This window comes from Lytechinus variegatus, chromosome 4 (assembly GCF_018143015.1).
Source record: "Lytechinus variegatus isolate NC3 chromosome 4, Lvar_3.0, whole genome shotgun sequence".
NCBI classification, from domain to species: domain Eukaryota; kingdom Metazoa; phylum Echinodermata; class Echinoidea; order Temnopleuroida; family Toxopneustidae; genus Lytechinus; species Lytechinus variegatus.
In genome coordinates this window covers 62,723,306-62,746,185 of record NC_054743.1, presented here as the reverse complement: position 1 = coordinate 62,746,185, position 22,880 = coordinate 62,723,306, and the positions used below count along the sequence as shown (strand labels likewise).

The 22,880-nt window shown below is 35.9% G+C and overlaps 1 protein-coding gene across 1 annotated transcript in view; it reads left to right on the top strand.

Annotated features, from left to right (window-relative positions):
- LOC121414477 (mitogen-activated protein kinase kinase kinase 7-like) overlaps positions 1–21,792 on the top strand; it is a 28,533-nt gene extending 6,741 nt beyond the window's left edge. The window contains 14 exon segments of the mRNA XM_041607665.1: positions 1,136–1,264; positions 1,934–1,991; positions 4,950–5,022; positions 6,011–6,062; positions 7,189–7,349; positions 8,170–8,287; positions 12,269–12,358; positions 12,361–12,416; positions 12,419–12,887; positions 17,206–17,258; positions 19,214–19,273; positions 19,684–19,739; positions 20,632–20,725; positions 21,180–21,792. Of these exon segments, the coding sequence (XP_041463599.1) occupies positions 1,136–1,264; positions 1,934–1,991; positions 4,950–5,022; positions 6,011–6,062; positions 7,189–7,349; positions 8,170–8,287; positions 12,269–12,358; positions 12,361–12,416; positions 12,419–12,887; positions 17,206–17,258; positions 19,214–19,273; positions 19,684–19,739; positions 20,632–20,725; positions 21,180–21,275 (1,565 nt within the window). The 3' untranslated portion in view covers positions 21,276–21,792.
- Positions 21,793–22,880: the final 1,088 nt, after the last annotated feature.

Here is a 22,880-nt window from a genome sequence, read left to right as displayed (position 1 = left end):
GAGAACTTTCGTGGGGATTTTTCCAAGGTCGCAGGTATTTTGGCGATGTGAAAGCAAATTACGGGAACTTTTATCCCAGCGTGTCGTGGGCGCGGCGGCGTGGGTGGCTGCTGGGCAAGTGATTTTGAATCTCCCGCCTTGCCTGCTTATCAGACCACACTGCGCATGCTCGTAACTTCGGGAACTTATCCCGAAGGATGTGTTTCGGGGCGGTGTGAATGCAGGAATAATTAACGGGTATTTTTTAGCCTTAAAAAGTTCTCGTAATTTAACGGGGATTCTTGTGATCGAGGCGGTTTGAAACCGCCTACTGATGTGTGACGCAAGGATTGACGCCACTTGGATTGAGAATTTAAAAAAAAATATTAAACTGAACTTTTAGTCTGAAAACACAGGGATGAATTGGGATTAAAGAGAAATGCCAGTAGTTGCAGTAAACGCTGATTTCATGAGAACGTCTGTAAAACCAGGCTTAATTGTCAGAATATCATCGAGGATCTAGATCTGGTACAGTTACATAAACTGAACCTTGTGAAATCTTGAAATCTATGCTGAAAAACGTTCACACTGAAGATCACCAACACAGATAGGCACACGTGGGACAGTGTATTATTATTGCGGGAATAAAGACCCGACGGAAGTGACCGAATCCGCGCTTATTTCTCAGCAATTACGCAATTTCTCCCAGAATCCTTTGGCATATATTTTGTATTCATACAAACAGACACTTGGGTGGTCATTATATAAGATTCTGTAAAAAGTCATTTTGAGATCGTTACCAAAACTGGAATTTATCTTTAATCAGTAGGGCTAGCAGTAAAATCGCAGGAAAATTGTACTGCTTACATGGGGTTGTAATCACTTGGAATCAAAGAAAAACACAGCGGTCAATGCATGTTGATCAGTACACTGTAGTCAACCAGGGAGCAATTTGCTGTTATAAGCTACTGAAATTCTCACCTGTGATTAAATTATTCAGTGAAAATCAAGGTGAAACACTCTCCGCATCAGGAATAATATGAAGGAGTAACGTCATAATAAGGGCAAAACTAGCGCACAAGGGGTTGTGAAATGTGCAAAATTTTTACTAAGCTATACATGACCCCGGTAGTATATTTTTTATTGTTATTTTCAGGAAGCGCTTACAGTGAGAAGTGTGATATCTTCAGCTGGGGCGTGATTTTATGGGAGGTTATATCGAGACGTAAACCATTCGATGATATAGGAGGGCCGGCATTCCGTATCATGTGGGCCGTACATAATGGTAAGTACGGAAGCTTTATGTCGACCACATATCTCACCATTTTACATACAACTTGTTATTGTGTGGGCATGTTGTCGTCATGTGGTTCTGACTCACGCCTTTCAAACAGGGTCGTGGGTTCGAATCCTAGCCATGGTGTGTTTTCCTTTAGCAAGAAATTTATCCATACTGTGCTGCACATTTCCTTGCATGCACTGAGCACCGGTAATGGTAGCTCGAGCTAAAGCCGGGGTAATAATAGCAGCGCTTTGTACCTCAGGCAAAAATTGCTTTATTAATCCAGCTATTATTATTATAAGTCGACTTGGCAAGATGACTTATCTCACCATGATGACACAAATACTGAGTCATGTTATTTGGAAGATGATGTTGAAGTTTGGTCCCCAGAGAGAAAGAATGTGATTGATGCATCTGTTAATCCAATCATACATAATTGTGAAATATGATCAGGGTGTAGAAGTTTTATGCAAATTTTTTCATAGAATTTACCAAGATTATAGTTATTATTTCTCTGTCCAAACTGTGGTCAAGATCTTCAAATATATAAATTCGAATGAATGTCCAATATCGGATGCAAATAAGTAAATATGCATTTACTGTAATATCCTCAACCTAAGTAAACTTACATGATTTTTTAAATGAACTTTTCTCTTTCTTCCCTGTTTTCAGGTCGTAGACCACCATTAATAAGAAATATACCGAAACCTTTAGAAAAATTAATGACCAGGTGAGTATATGCTTTCAATGATTACAGTTTTTAACTCGCTGCGTAGCAAAAGAAAGGCATACATGTAGGTGCCACTTACCCGATGGTGGCTGCAGCACTGGCACAACCGATGCTGTCATCAAAAGTTTAACCTAAGGGGCAATTCACAAAAATGATCAACGCTTTTTGTACATCCAACTCCCATTTTTCTTGAGTCTTACTTCACTTCATAAAGTGAATAAGTCATGGTCCTTTTGGAATGTTACAGACTGCCAAGAGAAGAAGAAATCAGAGACAGAAAAATTTAACTAGAATTTTAATTCGTCATGAGGACGAATTAGGTGATCTGTCTCAGATTTTCATGATCACGAAGACAATCACCATGTTTATTGAGATCAACACATGCTCATATTGAAAACTAAACTTTTATTATGAAAAAAACATGTTGAATACTCCTGAAAAGAGGGAAATGAGAATATGTGAAATACATGTAGGTGTAGGCGATACACATTGTACATGTTATAGGCCTATTAAAAACGGTTTTAACCTACTTTATTGTGCGATATTTGAACTAATAAACCTTGTAATGGTGCGAAATGTTGAAAAGAAAAGAAAAAGAAAAAAAATTTATGTTCACTTTTGGGTTCAAACTCTCGACCTTAAGGATGCAAGTCTGGTGCCTTACCAATTGAGCTGCACTGTATCCATAGACTTTCTACACAAGCAAATTAAGAGGATTTCAAATCCAATTTTGCAAGTGAAATACGGGCATGATCCCGGCATCTGATCGGAAAACAAAGACCACATTTGTGATAGCTTACAATCTCAGCTACAACTACAATACTCCAAGCTCAAAGAAAACTGACAAATAAAAATGGAGATATGGCTCGCGAAATAGAGGGATGTAAAATCCAGTTTTGAGAAAAAGTCATTTGCCATAGAGATTGCACACAAAATGAGCGAAAATGACATGCCTCTATAACTTGCGATTTTTCAGGATGATCCCGTCCTTAAAATGTAAATATACCCATCACAATTGAAAGAACATGTCCTCAGCTCCAACGTAGAAAAAAACTGAGCGAAAATTGACCAATATTTACAGGGTTAAAGTCAAATTTGCATAATTATGATGACGTCATAAGTAGCAAAATGGGAATTTTGAGTTCCGACGCCATTTTGATGACGTCATGATAAAATTTCGGGTCAAATGTGACATGAAATCATATCTCCCATCCATACTCTATTCGAATATGAAAAAAAATTGGGGGTCAACGGACTACCTGAAGAGCTATAATGAATTTTGTATAGGCATGTTTTTGCACATATATTGTCTATGGTTAGTGCGCGCGTGCTGTAAACTTTGATGAAGGCTAATTCCGTTATTGCTTGTCGTAGAAGGTTGATCAAGGTATCAAATTGTTCAGAATTTTATTATCGGTGCATTGATATGAAAAACATGGCGATCCTATGTTGTATAGTGTCGTTACGCGCGAGAACGCGCGCGTCAAAAAGCGATTTTGAGCATTTTAAATTTTGACGCGCGCGTACGCGCACGTCGTGACCTTTACATGACCTTTGATGACATGGACAGTTGACCCTTGACCTGAAGTTAATGTGATGTAAATATGATTAATTTTTGATAATTGATAATGAAGATATGATTGATAATGTGAATTTACAAAATGGCGTCTAGATGACGTCATGATGACCTTTTGACCTTGAACTTGTTTCGTTCACATGACATGATAAGTCCCCATATCTGATGATATTTTGAAGATAATTGATGATGCAGATTTAGAGATTTTTATGTAACAAGAAAAGGGTGGAAAAATAAAAATTAAGAAATAAATAATGAATAAAAAATAATTCTTACGAAATTAATAGTTGATCTGTCGATTGACAGATCACCTAATTAAGGTCCCACATGTGGGGGTCAGAAGTATATAATTCATGGAATTGCCCTAAAGTTGATTTTGTCTCACCTGCATAGCAGAAGGGAGACATAGATGCTGTTTTTTCCGGCGGCGGGGGCTGCATCGTTGACGCCAAATTTTAACCAAGAAGTAGTTTTAAGAATGTCATCATAACTTTGAAATTATTAGTTCGTATTTTATGACATGAGGGTTATCAAGTATCACTGATCATTTGTCATGAGTTTGTGGTCACATAATCAGTGTCGCAGGTCAGTTGAGGTAAATGAACTTTGACCATGTTCCAGTTAAGTGGGTCAAGCTCAAAGGTTATTTTTTGTGGGTATTTCATAAAGCTGTTTGTAAGTTAAGAACGACTGACGAACCTTTCTTGCATGCTAAATAATCAATGAACATTTAATGGTGAATATCATTTACCACAAGAATGGATCTCCAGTCGCTCTGAAATTCAGTCTTGAAAATACGAACAGCTTAATGAAACAGCCCCCTGGTGGGTGTTTCATTAAGCTGTTGTAAGTTAAGAGCGACTTTCAGAACGACTGGTAATCTTTTCTTATGGTAAACAGCATATTCATTGGGGATGATTTAGCGCGTAAGAAAGGTTCCCCAGTCGTTCTTAAAGTCACTCGTAACTTACCAACAGCTTTATGAAACGGCCCCCTGGTCATGTAAATGGACATGTTAAGGGAGATGGCCACAACACACTCATACATATAAATGTGTATTATTTGTGTACTATTGCATGCCAAGTACTTATCTAACCAAGTGAGGTACCGTATCATGGTTTATTCTAGGACAGGTTCTCATCGAAACTATTGCATGTCACATGATGCCAATCTGACCAATCACAGTGCATTATCGTATACTATTTGTTGGTTAGTGAAGTAGGTTTCACAAGACACCGTGTAGCTTTCTTGGGCAAATGTTGATCCTGAAAAGGACCACTCAATCTTGACGTTTCGACAGCTGTTCTTGCTTGTCATCTTCAGATGAATGAGCAAAGTTTGAAAAACAGGCCTTATATATTGTATTTTGTTGGTTATTTCAGGTGTTGGTCTTCCGAAGCTAAAATGAGGCCTTCTATGCATGAGGTAGTAAGCATCATGTCAAACCTTATGGTGGTAAGTTAACCCACTAAGTTCCTCTTTAAGCCGTTCAGGTTTTAAGATTAATTGAATTTATATGACACCTAGATAGATCCTTGTCATTTGATTGGCTCTTTGACGTTGATCATTCAGCTCATTTTACAATGATGTCATCAACCGTGCAATTTCGGATCCATTCAATGTGCAATTTTGGATCCATATGATTTTGTCCATTGCACACTCGTGCCAAGACCACAAGCAGCACACTCAAAACACACTTGAGTATACAGTGTGCATTTTGTATCTATGCAACAATCAACAGACTGCGTTCGCACTGAATGCACTTTGGCATTCAAATGTGTAAATGCCACATGACAAGGACCTATTTTTAGGTGTCATATAAAACGAAGAATGGCACTCGATTCATTCAATGGACAGAATACTTTATTCAATGAAATGAGTGATCAAATCAACTTGGCTATGCCTCGTTTAATGGATCATTTAATCTTTCACCTAATGGAATGTTCTCTAAATTGCTCTCATAAACATTAATTAATTGTATATCATTGAAAGCACATTACAACTCATTTCTTTTGTAGTATGCAGGTTTAAGAGATCATATACTTGCACACAAATTAATTGAATTCATTGCAAGTGTTTTGTGCCTAATAGGAAAAGCACAGTATAAGATAATAATCAATAATGTTGAGTGTAAGTCTTTCAGCAAGAAATTGATCCACAGTGTGCTGAACTCAACCCAGGTGAGGTAAATGAGTACCGGTAGGAAGTTTTTCCATTAAAAGCTGTGAGCACCAAAATCGTTAGACTAGCTTAGCCGGGGCATGCATTCGGTCATAATGAGTTTTCAAAAGAAATCATTTCTATAACATCCCTAACATTTAGATTGGAGCATTGGGATTCTACAATGCACAAGAAAAGTATAGTTTTTACCACAAATCCAAGAGCGGGAGAAAATTGAATATGAGAATGTTAGATAAATTTGTTTGATTTTATTTTTCTTCAGTTTTTTAAAGGGGCAGACCAACCATTGGTGTATCCACAGGTGTCAGAAGAAGGTAAGAATCATGTATCAAGAATTCAGTAAAAAACATAGAATTCCAGGGAAAACAGCAATTTTTCATGCAAAACAATGAATTTCAACAACTACAGGGAAAAATCATGAGAATAAAAGCAAAATAAGTTGTGTGTAATTCAGGAAGAATATGGACTTCCACTGAAAATATAATTTTTCAGACAATTTGAAATGCGAAAAATGCAATGAAAATCATGAGAATCAAATAAAGATAAATCATATAATTCTGGAAGAACATGGATTTCCAGGGAAAACATGAGTTTTTCAGGCAAAACAATTTGAATTTTGAAAAATACAGTGAAAATCATGAGGATCAAAGCAAATGCCAATAAGGATGTAATATATAATAAAGATATAATAATGTCAATAATATGAAGTATATTCCCAATTAAGCATGTAAGACTTGTTTAGAGTTTATATATTCTTGTGTATGTACCAGGGAAAAAATTGATTTATTTTCCGGGGCTATCTTTGAGCTCACTAGCCCAAATATCCTAATTTGTGTTAAAGTTTACATTGGACCCTATATGAATTTCAGGGGCTCCATTTTAGTTTTCCAGGGCTCTTTAGGGCATTTTGGGGGCAAAATTGCCCCGAGCCCCCGTGTATTTTTTTCCCTGGTATGTACTGCCAATGGAGGGCAAATTTCTATGTTTTGAATATGGAATAATAGAATCTGAATGTGAATCAGAGTTGATCCTGAGTGAGAAATCAGGCCATCATACCTGTTTACATTGTTTGCCTAGCTCTATCTGCATGGAAACATGGTTTTCAATATTTACAGTGTCTGTATCGTCATATAATAATGGCTTTATCATAATATGTCACCCAAGAACATGAAATGTGTTTATTAGACACCCCAAGAAAAACATAGTATTTCTTTTTAGAAGATCCAAATAATAGCATCTGGGTTTGAAGAATAATAGTTATGAAAATTTGCTTAATCTACATTGGTACATGTAATTGAAGTTCAATGAAATGTATGTTACAAGAATTTCTTGAAGACCATTTTTTCTCCAGACTACTGTGATTTTTAACAGGTCTTGAAGCATGTGCACATCTAATGCTAGAGATTTATTATTAATTTTTTTGTTTTTACTTAAACGCAGAGAGAAACGCTGGTGATGGAATGGCAGATCGACTGGCGGAGCAGACCGCGGATATGAGTCTCGCAAGTAATCGCTCCATGGACTCGAGAGGGAGCACTATAAGCGACACGGTCATACATTCGACCAGTAGCCATAGCAATGGACCACAAGACCCGCAGAAGGTAGGAGAGATATATGATTCATTGCTATGGAATTTTGTATGCAGCCAGAAAAATGAACATAAATCTAAATAATGACATCTATGGTTTGCATATAATGTATATTGATTGAATCGTGCAGTATAATCTATGTAAATAATGTTTTGTAATGCCAACAGAGTGAATTTCCATTGAGGACAATAAATCAATGATCTGAATCTGAAATTCATAAGTGTACATAAGTCACCCTTTCACAAGTGGAACAATCAATTCAAAGCAAACTTTCTGAGTAGATAATTAAAACAATCTGTTGTTAAAGTAAAACCTTCCTAATAATAAATGCACAATCTCATTGATTATACATAGTATAGTGCGCATCCCCTTGGCATGATCTAGTCTGCGGGCACAGACCCTGATTGAAATTTTGATCTACAAGTGTGTCTTCACAGAAAACTATCACATCAACAACAGATTTAAAGAAGAGAGCATTTCTGTGCACAAGTCACAGCCAGGGGCTTTGAGCTGCATATCCAAGGGTTTACCCGGCAAACTGTGCACGATCTGGGGCCCGTTTCATACAGAGTTACAACTGTCTTAATCTTGACATAATGGTAACTACCATGGCAACAGGGCTCAGCAGCCAATCAAAATCAAGGTTACCATGGTATTTGCCATAATGGCAGAGTTACGACAGTTTTAACTCTTTATGAAACGACCCGCTGATTATTGTCTTGATCTATCTTATATATATATATATATATCCCATGCAACTGGGCCCATAAAGCATGTCTTTCAGTCACAGTCAGATCTTTGTGAAACTCCCTCTGTTGGTCTGTTTTGTTAGATTGACCCCCACGCTCCATTCAGTGACCTTCCTCCCGTCCATCCGAGCTCTAAGGATCAGAAGAAACGCCATTCCATGGACCTCCTAGACCTGAGAGTAGATGAAGACAACAGTGCAAGTAAGTCCAGATTATCTCTTCATTGCTTGGTGATAGTCTGACAAACATCCCTTAAATTATGCTAAAAATCACAATTAACAGTGCAAAAAAATGTGAGGTGTGCCAAAAATCTTCCAAGTACAGAAGAATGTTATTGAAGCGAGTCTAGAGTCTTATATTTTATATACCTTCATTTCTTGGTGATAAGAAATGTGTAAATCTCATTTTTCAGGCCTCATGGTTTTGTAGTCCAGAATATTTAAAGAGTCTAAAAATTGTTTTAAAAAAGAGTGTAAAATTGATAATGATTGCAAGCTGTATCCAAATCTTTTATAAAAATGCAATAATGTTTTTCAAGCAAGTCTAGATTCTTGTATTTTATATAATTTTGTGATAGGCTGTAACAATCCTTTCAAGTGAAATTTAAAATCCTAAAAAAGTGGAAAAAATATGAGATGTGTCTACATTTCCTATTAGTGTGCAAGAGTGTATTAAATTCAAGTGAGTCTGGATTCATGTTATATGCCTTAATTTCTTGGTGGTATAGGCTGTTCAACTCTTTAAAATGATGCTTAAATTCCTGAAACACTGAAAAAGTGTCAAAGCTTTGTCTAAAATCTCTTTGAGCGTGCAATAAATGTGGGAAAGAAGGTTCAACTAATACCTTGATGGTAGGAAGACTCTTAATAAATAAATTTAAAGGAGAAGGAGACCCTGGGAACTAGTTGTGTAAAAACGGACAAATAAAAGAAACAAATCATTGAAAGTTTTGAAAAGAATCGAACAAATATTAAGAAAGCTATGGCATTTGAATGTTGAGATTTTGAAATATTGATTACTTCTTCAGGCTTACATGTATGTTTAAAGTACTCTTCAGTTTTCAAGCCTAAAGTGCACCAAATTTAAAATGAAAATATAAAACTCTCTGTGGTGAATGGGAAATTTGTTGGAGAGTAAAATATGCAATTTTGCATGAACTCTTATAAATATATTTTCTTTAAAACAAGGATATATGCCCTCTTTGCTTACGAAAATATTCACAAATAGTTTGAAATGATTGTCTCTCTGACTAACGTATAAGGATATGAAATAAGTTGACATATTAAGAATATTAGATGCAATTTGAGGGAATTCACATCACATTAGATGATTAAATATTCTGTAGCTGCAAGTTACTTTATATCTTGTAAAATCCTTTTCTGATGGCTATTATCTGTGGACAAATTCATTCGTTCATGAATTGATCGATAATTGGCCATCACTGAACTCAAGATTCAAGATATTTATATTTTTATTTAATTGAAAAGTGAGTAAAAAAACTTGTTCTTGGGAAGAATAGGAAACATTTAATATTGTCTATGATAGATTATTAAGAGAATGCATATCTACAAATTATTTTTTTAAAAAACCTGACTTTTAAAAATGTATGTTTTCTGAAATCTTCAGAATGTTATATGGAAAATCTTTGGTTATTTGTTATGTATTGTTTTATTTTTTACTAAGATTTGATCCAATATCATTCACATCTTTGTTATTCCAGATAACTCATACTCTCTTCATTGCATGGAACTAATATAATAAAAATAATTTTTGAAATTAAAAAGCATGATTGAAAAAGAAATGTAATCTACAATATGAAATCATTTTAATAAGTAGGAGAACATGTTGGATTTAGGTTTACATGTACTGCTAAAGTTTTTCTGTTCATGCTGAAATACAATGAAGTTAGTTCATCTTTTAAATTGAAGTGATATGATTGACTTTTTATTATTATTTTCCTGATTAAAGCGATAGCATAGGGATGAAAAATTTCTTGTAGGAGTATGTCAAAATAGATTTTGTAATGGTTGATATTCCCAGATTAAAAACATTCTTGTTTTGTATGTTAGCATAAAGATGAAAGTTTGCTTATATGCAGGGTATGCAGATTATTTGTCATGTTTGTGAATATTCCCAGATCTAAAAAGGTTTAGAAGAAGTATTTTTCTTGTTTTTGATGAAACTACAATTTTCTCCCACAATGTTGAAGTTTATCACTTGAAAAAAAGTAACTTGTTATCTTTCTCCCACGATGCGTCCAAGGACTTATTCTTCTTCGAAGGTTCCCAAGAATTATGAAGTGTAAGAGTGCAGTTATGGATTTGTCAGGGTGATGAGGAAATTAAAGATAAATACAATAATGAAGATAATAGAAGACATGTTCCATTATATTACCCATAGATTATGTTTCTTGAATAAGTTTGAGATTTGCAAATTAGGGAAAAAATGAGAAGAATAGAAGTAGGGGCAAAGGAAAAAAATCTATAGTATTAGTAGTAAGAGAAGAAGAAAAAGAACAACAAGAAGAACAAGTAGTAGTAGAAGAAGTAGTAGAAGTAGAAGAAGAAGAAGAAAGGGGTCTTCTTTCAAGCATTGAGAAACTTGTCTAAGTTTATTTACAATATCATATTAATTGTTTATTTAATATTGATAAGAATTGATTGAATCATAGTACTTAGAGTTTAACTTTTGATAAAGGCTACACCTGCAATACATGCTTCAGTACATTGTGCATGGTATGTTCCCCAAACCTATAAAAACATACACACACACACACACATTATATGTAATGCAGATATGTATTGTTTAAAAAAATAAACAGATTATGTGTATGGTAATAACCTGATATATCATTAATGTACTAGCTTACCCACGTTACATTGTGCTTGACTTTACAACAAGTCAACATATCCTTTTGTTTGATGCATGGTTACCATCATCAAGTTTTACGATTATCCTAGAGCATGGCATATTTCCTTTTTTGGTCGTTTAGTTAAAGTCCACCCCAAAGAAAATTTGAACAACATCAAAAAAGATCAAACAGCATGAACAACTCAAAAAATCAAAGTCACTATTAAAATAGAATTATGAACATTTAAAGTTATCGCTTATATTCACAAAACAGTTATATGCACATCCTGGCTGGTATGCAAATGAGGAGACTATGACATCGTCCACTCAATATTTCTTTTGTATTTAATTATATGAAATATTCTAATTTTCTCCTCATTTTCAAGTGATACAACGATTAATTCCTCCCTGAACATGTGGAATTAGCATTGTTTAATGCTATAAGGGTCAGTCAAGTTGGTCCTTATTGTCAAATCTATAAAAAAATGAAATAATGTATAATTCAAACATTCAAAAACAAAAGAAATAGTTGTGAAAAATACGCAAAACTTTAAAATGTCATAACTTTCTTATTTTACATCCAATTTTGATGAAATTTTCAGCACTATGCTAGTTTGATTTTTCTCTATATATTCAAATCAACATTTTTGTTGGGGTTGATTTGTCCTTTAAATATCCTGCTTTCACATCACGTTTTATTTCCCTAACAGAATATATTCCTCAGACAGTATTCAATTATCCATAATTTTTGGTTAGATTGCTTGCTTTTGATGTTATTGATAAGATTGAAAGGGATGATAACAGTTTTTGTCAGATTTTGCTGAAAATTATAAGTTGCTTCTCTTGTCATTGATGAGGTCACAAGAATAATTTTTTATGATCTTTTGTTATCCTTTTTATTTTTAATGTTACTTATTTTCATAATAATTATCATTATTATTGTTATTATAATTTTAACGAATATCATTATTATAAATTGGTATCGTTATTGGAGTGAATTTAATTTTTCTGCAAGTTTGACTGCATTTGATAAGTGTTTCACTTTTGATAAATTTTGCATGATAGATGATTGGCAAAAAAATGATCACGTAATTTGTGTAAAAGATGGCATGACAATATGCCGTTAGATTGAGGTGCTGTTCGAAATCAGTTACCAATTGATGATTTTTTTATGAGTGAGTAGTTATGTGCACAATGGCATACTGTGTAGAATGGCTAATGTTCATTTGCTGTGCTGCATGCTAAGACAATGTATTTTTGTTTCTTTTGTTTCTTCCCTTCATGTTTGTTTGTTTGTTTGTTGTGTTTGTGGTTGTGCATAAACTCGTACAGAGTCCTCTGTTCAGACCCATCGTCGTAGTAACTCTCATGGGCGAATCCTTGACCAAGACATCCCCAAATACTTTTCCCCCCTCCCAACCAGCCCCCTGTCTCGGCCCCACCGCCACCTGTCACCCCCAAACCCCTGTTCAAATCCCCACCTCCCCCGTCACTCTCTCCCCTGCCTTGTCCCCCACTCCCACCCCACCCCAAACCACCATACCTACCCCACCCCATAGCACCACACCCACCCCGCCCCATACCACCACGCCCATGCACCCCCAGCAAACTTACCCCAACGTGCCCCCCATGCCGCCCCCTCACCACTCCATCTCCGTCCCCAGTGACCTGTCCGAGCTGGACCACCCCAGACAGAGACCCAAATCCTACCACAGCTCCCCTTACAATGCCCCGACGTCCCTCGCCCAACCCCACCGCCATAGCTCCATCGAGCTACGGCAGGACATTACGCCCCTCCCCCAATATCCTTCTCATCCACCTACTACAGTGTTGGAGAGTCGCATGGGGACCAGGGAGTCCACTGGTTCCAGCATCGGGGGTACGACTGGACAGGGGCGCTTCGACCGGAGTCAGTCACTAGAACAGAGAGTATCGTCGAGCCGAATGAAAAGTACGCTTCTCCTAAACCCACCTAATTTTGTTAAAGTTATGATTATATTATTGGTACATCCACCTGTGCATTGAGAAGATGGTGGAGGTTTCTCTAATTCTCTAATTCCCATTGACCTTGAATAAGGATCTCTCGGTTTCCATATGCAATGGATTAACCTGTTGACTAACTGAATTCTGGAATTCCCATAGGCTTTGAACATGTCCCACCTGGTTCCAGTAGGCAAGGGCTTATTAACATATTTGCTACCGAATTCTGTAACTCTCATAGATTTTGTATTATTTTTACTCGGTTCCGGTAAGCAATGGGTTAACAGGTTGGCCACTGAATTCTGTAAACTCATAGGCCCGTATTCTGATAGCAGGTTTAACTTAAACTCAGGTTTAAAGTTGTGGTTTAAGTATGGATAGCCGATTGTTATATAAATCACTAACTGCAGAGAAACCATATTTCAGCTCATTTCGCTCTCAAATCATTCATAACTGTCTATGAAGTGTAAATAGATGATTGTCTTCACCATCGATGAATCAGGAAAGAGCACAGTAAACATAAGAAACATACAACTTAATAACAAATTTGATACGTTTGGCTTCCCATACTTAAACCACAACTTTAAACCTGAGTTTAAGTTAAACCGACTTCAGAATATGGGCCATAGACTTTGTACCTTGTTTACCTGGTTCCAGGAGGCAAGGGGTTAACCTTTTGACTACTGAATTCTGTAATTCCCAAAGACAATTTACAGGGTCCACCTAGTTGCAGTATGCAATGGGTTTAAGCCTCTCGATCTTGAGCTTTCACAGGGAATGATTATAATTGGCTGACACCAGACATTGTGAAAAGCATTTGGAATGCCTACAGTAATGTACCAAATGCGGAGGGCACGGCCAGGGCCCTGTCTTACAAAGAGTTGTGATTGATCCAATCAATCACAACTATGGACGGCCGGCAACATCAACATCTATTATGCATGTTTGTTCAAAATATTTTGTAACTGATGAATATTCATGCATTCAATGATTTCTGAAAATTTGCTGTGCTTCTCTGTGTTTACAAAAGACATTGTGCAAATTTCCTGTGGAAAAAATTATGACACTGATGGATTTCCATGGAGTTACGACTGATTGGCTCAATCGTAACTTTTTGTAAGATGAGGTCCATGTCTACTGGCTTCCTAAAAAAATACACAACTATTTTGGTCATGTCAAAAGTATTGCGTAGGGGTAGAGCAGACACATGATTATACAGTGATTGTGTATTGATCAAATGGATGTCAAGCTGATCGGGAATCGATTGACAGAGGCCTATACTTTGATTCTTAATCAGTTTGATCCCAATAGTTTCGAATCCCCCTTGAAAGCTGACGCTTGAAAAGCCCCAAATAAGGACGTGGTTTCTAGAGGGCATTTATACTGTCTTTCTTTCTGGGGTCAGTCTTTACAAAGAGTTATGATTGATCCAATCAGTCATAACTCTATGGAAATCCATCAGTGTCATAATTTTTTCTACAGGAAATTTACAAAATGTCCTTTGTAAACAAAGGAGAACACACCAAATTGTCAAGAAATCAATGAATTTATGGATATACATTCATATCTAGAAAATATTTTGAACAAACATGCATTTAAATGTTGATGTTGCTGGCTTTCCATAGTTGCGATTGATCGGATCAATCACAACTCTTTGTAAGACGAGCCCCAGGTCCAACAAAGTGAGCACACAGTAGATTCTGCAAAAGTCTGTTTTCCATAAATCAAACTGTCTCCAAAGTTGTAGAATTTCTTTGGACACGAATATGCAAAACAATACATCCTATGACTCGTATTCTGATCTTGTGTTTTTAATTCAAACTCTGGTACAAAGTTGTTGTTTAAAGGTCAAGTCCACCTCAGAAAAATGTTGATTTAAATCAATAGAGAAAAATCAGACAAGCACAATGCTGAAAATTTCATCAAAATCGGATGTAAAATAAGAAAGTTATGACATTTCAAAGTTTCGCTTATTTTCAACAAAATAGTTATATGAACGAGCCAGTTACATCCAAATAAGAGAGTGGATGATGTCACTCACTCACTATTTCTTTTGTTTTTTATTGTTTGAATTATACAATATTTCAATTTTTACGAATTTGACAATTAGGACCTCCTTGCCTGAAGCACAAAATGTTAAAATAATGGAATTCCACTTGTTTAGGGAGGAATGAAACTTCATTTTACATGACAATGACGAGAAAATCAAAATATTTCATATTTCATATAATAAAATACAAAAGAAATAGTGAGTGATGTCATCAACTCTCTCATTAGGATGTAAGTGGCTCGTTCATATAACTATTTTGTTGAAAATAAGCGAAACTTTAAAATACCATAACTTTCTTATTTTACATCCGATTTTGATGAAATTTTCAGTGTTGTGCTTGTTGAATTTTTCTCTTTTTATTCAAATCAAATTTTTGTTGGGGTGGACTTGTCCTTTAACTATGGTCCAAATGGAAAGCCAATTATGAAACATATCTCTATAAAAAGTAGAGTTGCAATTCATCAGCTCATCTATTATTCTGGGGCGCGTTGCAGAAAGAGTTGCAATCAATCGCAACTCTAAAAATCATGCGCAACTTGATTTTCAACCAATCAACAGCGCGCATTTCGGACTTGCGATTGATTTTTTGGCTTGCGTTTGAACGCAATTCTTTCTGCAACGGGCCCCTGATCATTCATTACTGTCTGGGAATAACAATTTATTTTTCTTCACCATTATAGCATAACGAAAGAGCACTGTAAACAGTAGTAACATGCATGTACAATATAAACACATGTTTGGCTTCTCATAATTTCAGCACAGAGTTAGACCGTGGCCTGAATTAAACCCGACTTCAAAATATGGGCCTCTAAGTTGAATTTTACCCGAGTCAAATGGATTTCTGTGGCCTGTATTCGGAAGTCGGGTTTGACTTAAACTCGGGTTTGAAGTTGTGGTTTAAGTATGGACAGCCAATTGTTACATTATCACTAACAGTAGAGATATCATACTTCAGTTTATTCAGCTCTCAAATCATTCACATAATTGTCTAGGAAGTATAAATAGATGATTGTCTTCACCATCAGGAAAGAGCACAGTAAACATAAGAAACATACAACTTAATAAGAATTTTGACACCTTTGGCTTCCCATACTTAAACCACAACTTTAAACCTAGGTTTAAGTTAAACCCGACTTCAGAATACGGGCCTGTGACTCCAAGGCCCGTATTCTGATAGCAGGTTTAACTTAAACTCAGGTTTAAAGTTGTGGTTTAAGTATGGAAAGCCAAAAGTATCAAAATTTTTATTAAGTTGTATGTTTCTTATGTTTACTGTGCTCTTTCCTGATTCATCGATGGTGAAGACAGTCATCTATTTACACTTTATAGACAGTTATGAATGATTTGAGAGCGAAATGAGCTGAAATATGGTTTCTCTACAGTTAGTGATTTATATAACAATCGGCTATCCATACTTAAACCACAACTTTAAACCTGAGTTTAAGTTAAACCTGCTATCAGAATACGGGCCAAAGAGTTTTGACTCGAGCAGATTCTATTGTGCATTGAAATAAGATTGCCATTTTTTTATTAAATACTGAACTAGATAGTAAAACATGCTGCAACTTGGCATTCAAATTAGTTAAATGCTTGTTTTCCATTATCACTAACTTGCATAGTGCATACACTCTATAAACACATTTAAGTTTATGTTGGATAATACCTCGGTCACATTTGCTCTACGGGGGCCGTACGGTGAGTTGAAAACAGCCATTTTATTCAATTCTTTGTACCAGCTACACATAGGCTATTTGAATAAAAATGATAATAAAATGGCTGTTTTCGACTCGCCATACGGCTGCTGTAGAGCAAATGTGACAGAGGTTTAAGGCAACCTAATTGATTAATGGAGCTGGCAAGTGGCTGTAGCCTATGAATATGTTGATTGCTATGGCAGCTACTAATTTTGAGTAACGTATATCCACTTCATGTATGCCTGTCGTTATTTTTGTTAACACATTAATTAATTATTCACTTTCACTTCAAAATTTTTTTTTTTAGATATTTGTGAAGATATTTAAACAATCATATCGATTATTTTTCAAGTTAACCTTCGACAAATATTCTTTTGTTTACTCGCTAAAGTGGGTAATATGTATTCACATATTGGCCCATATACCCTGACTACTTGTTTTAAAGTTCAAATAATGGTTTGAAGAGTTTATTTACTGTTAATACAATTTATAGTGAGTTTGTCTATGTAAATAATGTCTTTTTGAAATATTTTTTTTGTGTTTAGGTGATGATTCTGATGTTTCAATGGCTTATAGTACTCTAGAACCTCATCTACAGGTAATTATTATAATGATTATAATAATAGTTACATCTATAAAGCACTTAATACTCATATTTCCAAGCACTTTACATGTAATTATTATTACCCTGGTCATAGGATCCAGCACTGTCCCACACACAGATTGTGTTGTGTTGGGGTTGGATCGATTGCACTTTTATTTTCAACCAGACTTAATAAGAGGCAAATCAATGCAAGATGCAGAGTTCATATATATTTATTGAAGATGATAACTTGATGATGATAAATACAAATAATACAGGAACATGAGCAAGTCTGATGGTGACTGTACTCTCTAAACTCCTATCTCTAATCTATTTGTATGCTGGAACTGCAATCTGTAATAATCTCTAACCAATCTGCATTCTCTAACAATCTGATTTGGGTTCAGAAGTGAACCCCTTATATATTGGTCTGGTCAAGACAACCTTGGACGCTTGACCAAAACAATCTGTACGTCATAACTTTACTCTGAATTGGGGAGTTGACCTTTCAGGGAGAACATGAAATGTAGTGAATAAGAAACCCATAAAATGTGTGTGCGTCAGAAGTTTAGCTGGAAGAAGAATGAGTAATACTTTCTAATGAAAGTTGGAGCTGGTATACTTCCTGTAGAAGTATTGATTATGTAGGGGAAGGCGGGGTAAGTTGTGACAGTTTTTGCTTTTTGCATGTTAGAATTGATATGATTAATAATCTTGTCGAAATAAGTACCTTGCCTTGAAATTTAATTCTTCTGAAATATTTTCCACCTATATACATGTATAACTTTCTATCCCCACACTGAAAGTCATCGTGACCTTTGAAAAAAACGATGTCAAGTGGCTCAACTTGCCCCATATATGGGGTAAGTTTGAGCCACCTTCTGGGGTAAGTTGAGCCACAAAAACTATGTACAAAATGTATGAGGGGAGAACCAGCATGTCAATTTTTTTGTTTAAAGTCTTTTCACTTGCTAATTCTCTATAAATACTAACATCCTGTAAAAGGAAAAGAGCAGTCATGTAAATTTGCTCCTTTCAGCCTGCATTTCAATCGATTTTTATGGTTTGTTTTTTAAGATACATTACCATAGGAATTACCATGGCTCAACTTGCCCCATGCTGTTTGGCTCAACTTACCCAGTCCGAACTTAGTGCGATAATTTTGTATCCACACATTTATTATGCATCCATCATATAAAAGACTATGACAAGAATGAAGATCCATACCTGGACTAATAATGTTGTTATCATGTCTTTATTATATTCAAAGATGTGTGTGTGTTTATAAAGCACTTATCTATTTCACACTCTTTTTTACTTTTTTGGCTGAAATTCATGTTTTTCCCTCTAAAAAACTACTTTTTGTTTCAAAGTTGAAAACAATGTGGTGGGGTTAGGGGTTATGCTATGGGTCATCAATACATGACACCACCACAATGTCTGACTCATTCATTATTGGCCTGGGGCTGGTGGCTCAACTTGCCCCTATGCTCAACTTACCCCGCCTTCCCCTATAGATATAATATTGAATATGTGAGATATGTCTTATCATCACATACATGTAACAATTGCACCATCTCCACTCCCTGGGGAGCAACTTTATGGGGCAACCAATTTTACCATTGCTCACAGAGCGATTTAATCACACTGACATTTGCATCCCACCATTTACCCATTTAACACCTGGGTGGGGAGAGGCAAACATGAATAAAGCTGTATAGGCATCACAATTTATTTTTTTTAACTCCATTCTAAAATTTTGTTACCAATTGAAGAATATATTGTAAGTTTTTATGAGTTAAGTCTTGATATAAAATTTGCCTGTTATAGCAGTTGTGTAGTTAATCATTTAATTAATCAGCTCATTAATTTTTTTTGCTTAATAAAAGTAGACTGTGTATATATATTTTTTCCTTTATACATATTTTTAATGTAATATGATTTGAATTTATTTTCAATTTTGAATGCAGCCTCTTCCTCCAAACCCCAACTCCAGAGAATCACAGGAAATATTTGATGAACACATGAGGGTAAGAATCGTATCCTGTTACACCAAACATTACAATTGACTTTAAATTTCAAGGAGGAACTTTTGGAGTTCTTCTTTATCCTTAATGCTAGCCATCACATATGGAATATGATATGAAAACAAAAATCAAAGTGTACTGAATATTGGGACCTATTTTCAGTGCATAATATCAGTCAAATTTATAACTATAACTTTTCAGTAAATGTTCACTTCAATGAAGATAATAGAGAGACAAATTGTTAGAGGTTATTCCACACTCATGGTTTGACAGCCATAAGATGGGAGTCTTCGACTTTGCTATTAGTTTTTGATCAAATTCAGATTGATAGTTCTGTAATACAAGAATGATTTGTCGACTTGTTACATGTATATTCGTATTATATTTTCATTGTCTTTGTTGCGTCAATCTAGATGGCCCAGGAATTCCTTCGGGTTCAAACCGAGTTGGCTCTGCTTCATACAAGAAAGTAAGTCACAAATTCATTGTATATCTGCATTTACCAACAGTTTTGTGAAATACAACCCTGAGGGCCCATGTCACAAAGAAGCTTCAATAGATTCTGATCGAACTCAAATTGCGGAAGATCTAAATTTGTGTAATTATTATCAAGAGATAAGACTTTAAGATCAATTGCAGTACGATCGCAACTCTCTGTAAGACGTACCCCTGGTATTGCCAGTCTGGAACCCACAGGTTAGGAGGGGCTGTGGGTTGGTGCATCGAAGATAGAGTAAATATACAAAGTAGAAATAGAAACTCCACAATTGGGGTAAAATTATTCATTGAAATAAACCATTGAAGTTTTATCTAGCTTCGGGATATCTATGGTCTACACCTAACATTACATAATGCACGTTACCACGTACTGGGGAGCGTTTCATCAACATTTGTGTCCGACAAGTTGTCAGATCTGACAAGTTTCCTTGATTTTGATTGGCTGAGAAGCACTGTTGCCATGGTAACTGTTGGATAAAACAGGACTTACATCACTCCTTTATCTCCCCACCCCATTTTCCATCTTCTCCACTCTCTTTTTACTACTCTCCTCTTTTCCTTCCCATGTACTCCCTTCTCTGTCTCATTCCCTCTTTACTCCTTTTCTCTTTTCTCTCCCCCTTTCTCTTTTCCTCTCCCCCTTTCTCTTTCCCTCTCCTCCTTTCCCCATCTCTTGTTCCATTCTTCATCTTCTTCCTCTCTTCTCTTCCCTTGCAACCTATCTCCTTCTTTCTGCTTTGAAAAAATTTTGTATTCCACCCTTCTCTACCCACCTTCTCTTCCTTATCTTCTCCCTTATTTCCCTCTTTCCCCTTCTTTCTTTCTCCCCCCCCCCCCTCTCTCTCCCTCTCTCTGTCACACAGGAAAGAGTTGGCCGACGCCCTTGACCAGGACTGGAAGGACAAGCAAGCCAGTTTCAAGTTAATAGAGGAATACAACACTCTACAAGGAGAAAAGGTAATACCAGGGGCCCGTTTCATAAACCTTGTTACAATAACAACTTAGCATCAGTAACAGTTAAAAGCTACTGAAATCATTTGATTTGATTGGCTGATGGTAAACTTATGGAAATCATGCATTTGTTTTGATAACTAGTCATTATGAAACATTTTACATAAACTTAATTGTGAAATAATATTTGAAATATGATCACACTGAAGATCACAAACACAAATAAGCATATGTGGGACAGTGTATTATTATTATTATTGCTTAAAAAGAAGGCTAGGAAACCTTGTTGGAATTCCATGATTATTTGTTCATTTCTCAGCAATTATGCATTTTCCATCAGAATCATCTACAAAAAGCAAGGGTGGTATTTTATTAGATTCTGTTCACACTCATTTTTGAATTATTACTCACTGGCATTTATGTTTGAATTTGTCATTTTTTTTCCATCGTTGTGATACAGGAGAGCCTTATTGAGCTTCACAAACGTCGACGGTCTCAGTTGGACATGTTCAGACTTCAGATGCAGAGGCAGCAACACGTCGGTAGGAGAATGTGAACACACCAGGCTTCTCTAAATCGCCTGAAGACTGAATATGGTGCGGATGTTCATACTTCATTTGCAGAGGCAGCAATATATATTGATGGATTTGAATTCAGCAGGCTTCTTTCAATCCCCTGAAACTGGAAATGGTGGGGATGTTCATACTTCAGTTGCAGAGGCAGCAAGGTATATTGATAGCAAAATGTGAACACACCAAGCTTCTCGAAATACCCCGAGAAATGGGAATGGTCGGCATGTTCCACTGGCGTAAATCTCTGATGTTATGCTATTCAAGGGGGGGTGGAACAATAGATCACCCCCCCCCCCACTGAATAGTAGGTTTACCACACAGTGGAGGTTAGGAGGAATAGTCTGTTTAGAGAGATGACAAGCATTACTGCATTCTGACAGACCTGTGTTTGCATATGCCTCGGTATATGATAATGGTAATATTAATAATACATGAGATTTATATAGCGCACTTTCCATCTTGATTAGATGCTCAAGGCACTTCAGAGCAGAACAACAAAAACTGTTTACATATAATACATGTCTGAACAATAAGTCAATGTCTATTAAAACACACTCTTATGCAGGTATGTTTTCAGGTTGCCCTTCGAAGGTAGTCACTGAAGTCTGGGTTTTCAAACTGTGTGGGAGAGAATTCCTCAGGCCCGCTCCCCGCATGATTTCTTGGCAACTGGAATTTGTAAGAGATTAGATGATGAGGATCGTAAATTTCCTGAGGGTTGGTAATTATGCATCAAAGACCTATTGCAACTGGGGGAAGATCCATTGACTATATGAAAAATCAAAAGGATTGAGGATAATGCAGCATTGATGCAACTCAAATATATAAATAATGATATATATATATATAATTTTCCCCAAAAGAAGTTACATTTTGTACAGTTGCCCATTAGAGATGGTCGATCTTGCACCCCCACCCCCTCAAGTCCATATGTTTGGTTACAATTTACACTATTTATGATTAGTATGATAAGATATATATGTAGACCATTCATTAGGTCTATCGTGGCTTTAAACCTTGCCAATTTTTATTTTTAATACATATATTGTTCTGTAGAATATATGTGACCATTCACCTGAAAACCTAATAAAGATAGAGTAAAAATGAATGTTGAAATATTTGACATAACATAGGAAAGCAGAACCTAAACCTTGACATAATGTATAACTCTAATTGGTAAGATATATACTCCATATTGACTAATCATATACATGTATACATGATTATATATATTCTTTGAAGCACAAACAATTTATATAAGCTAATTGTATGGGCTCTGATTTCATTTCAGAGCACCATATTTGTTGAAGGATTTGAGGTGAATGGGCACGTCTACACTTAAAGGGGAATGAAACCTTTGGAACAAGTAGGCTTGTGTCGAAACAGCAAAATCAAAGAATAAGAACAAAGAAAGTTTGAGAAAAATCGGACAAATAGTGAGAAAGTTATGAGCATTTGAATATTGCAATCTCTAATGCTATGGAGATCCTCCCATTGGCAACGCGACAAGGATGTGTGATGTCACACATGAACAACTTTCCCTTTGATGGACTATGAAATACCATGAAAATGTGTCTTTTTGCTTTTTC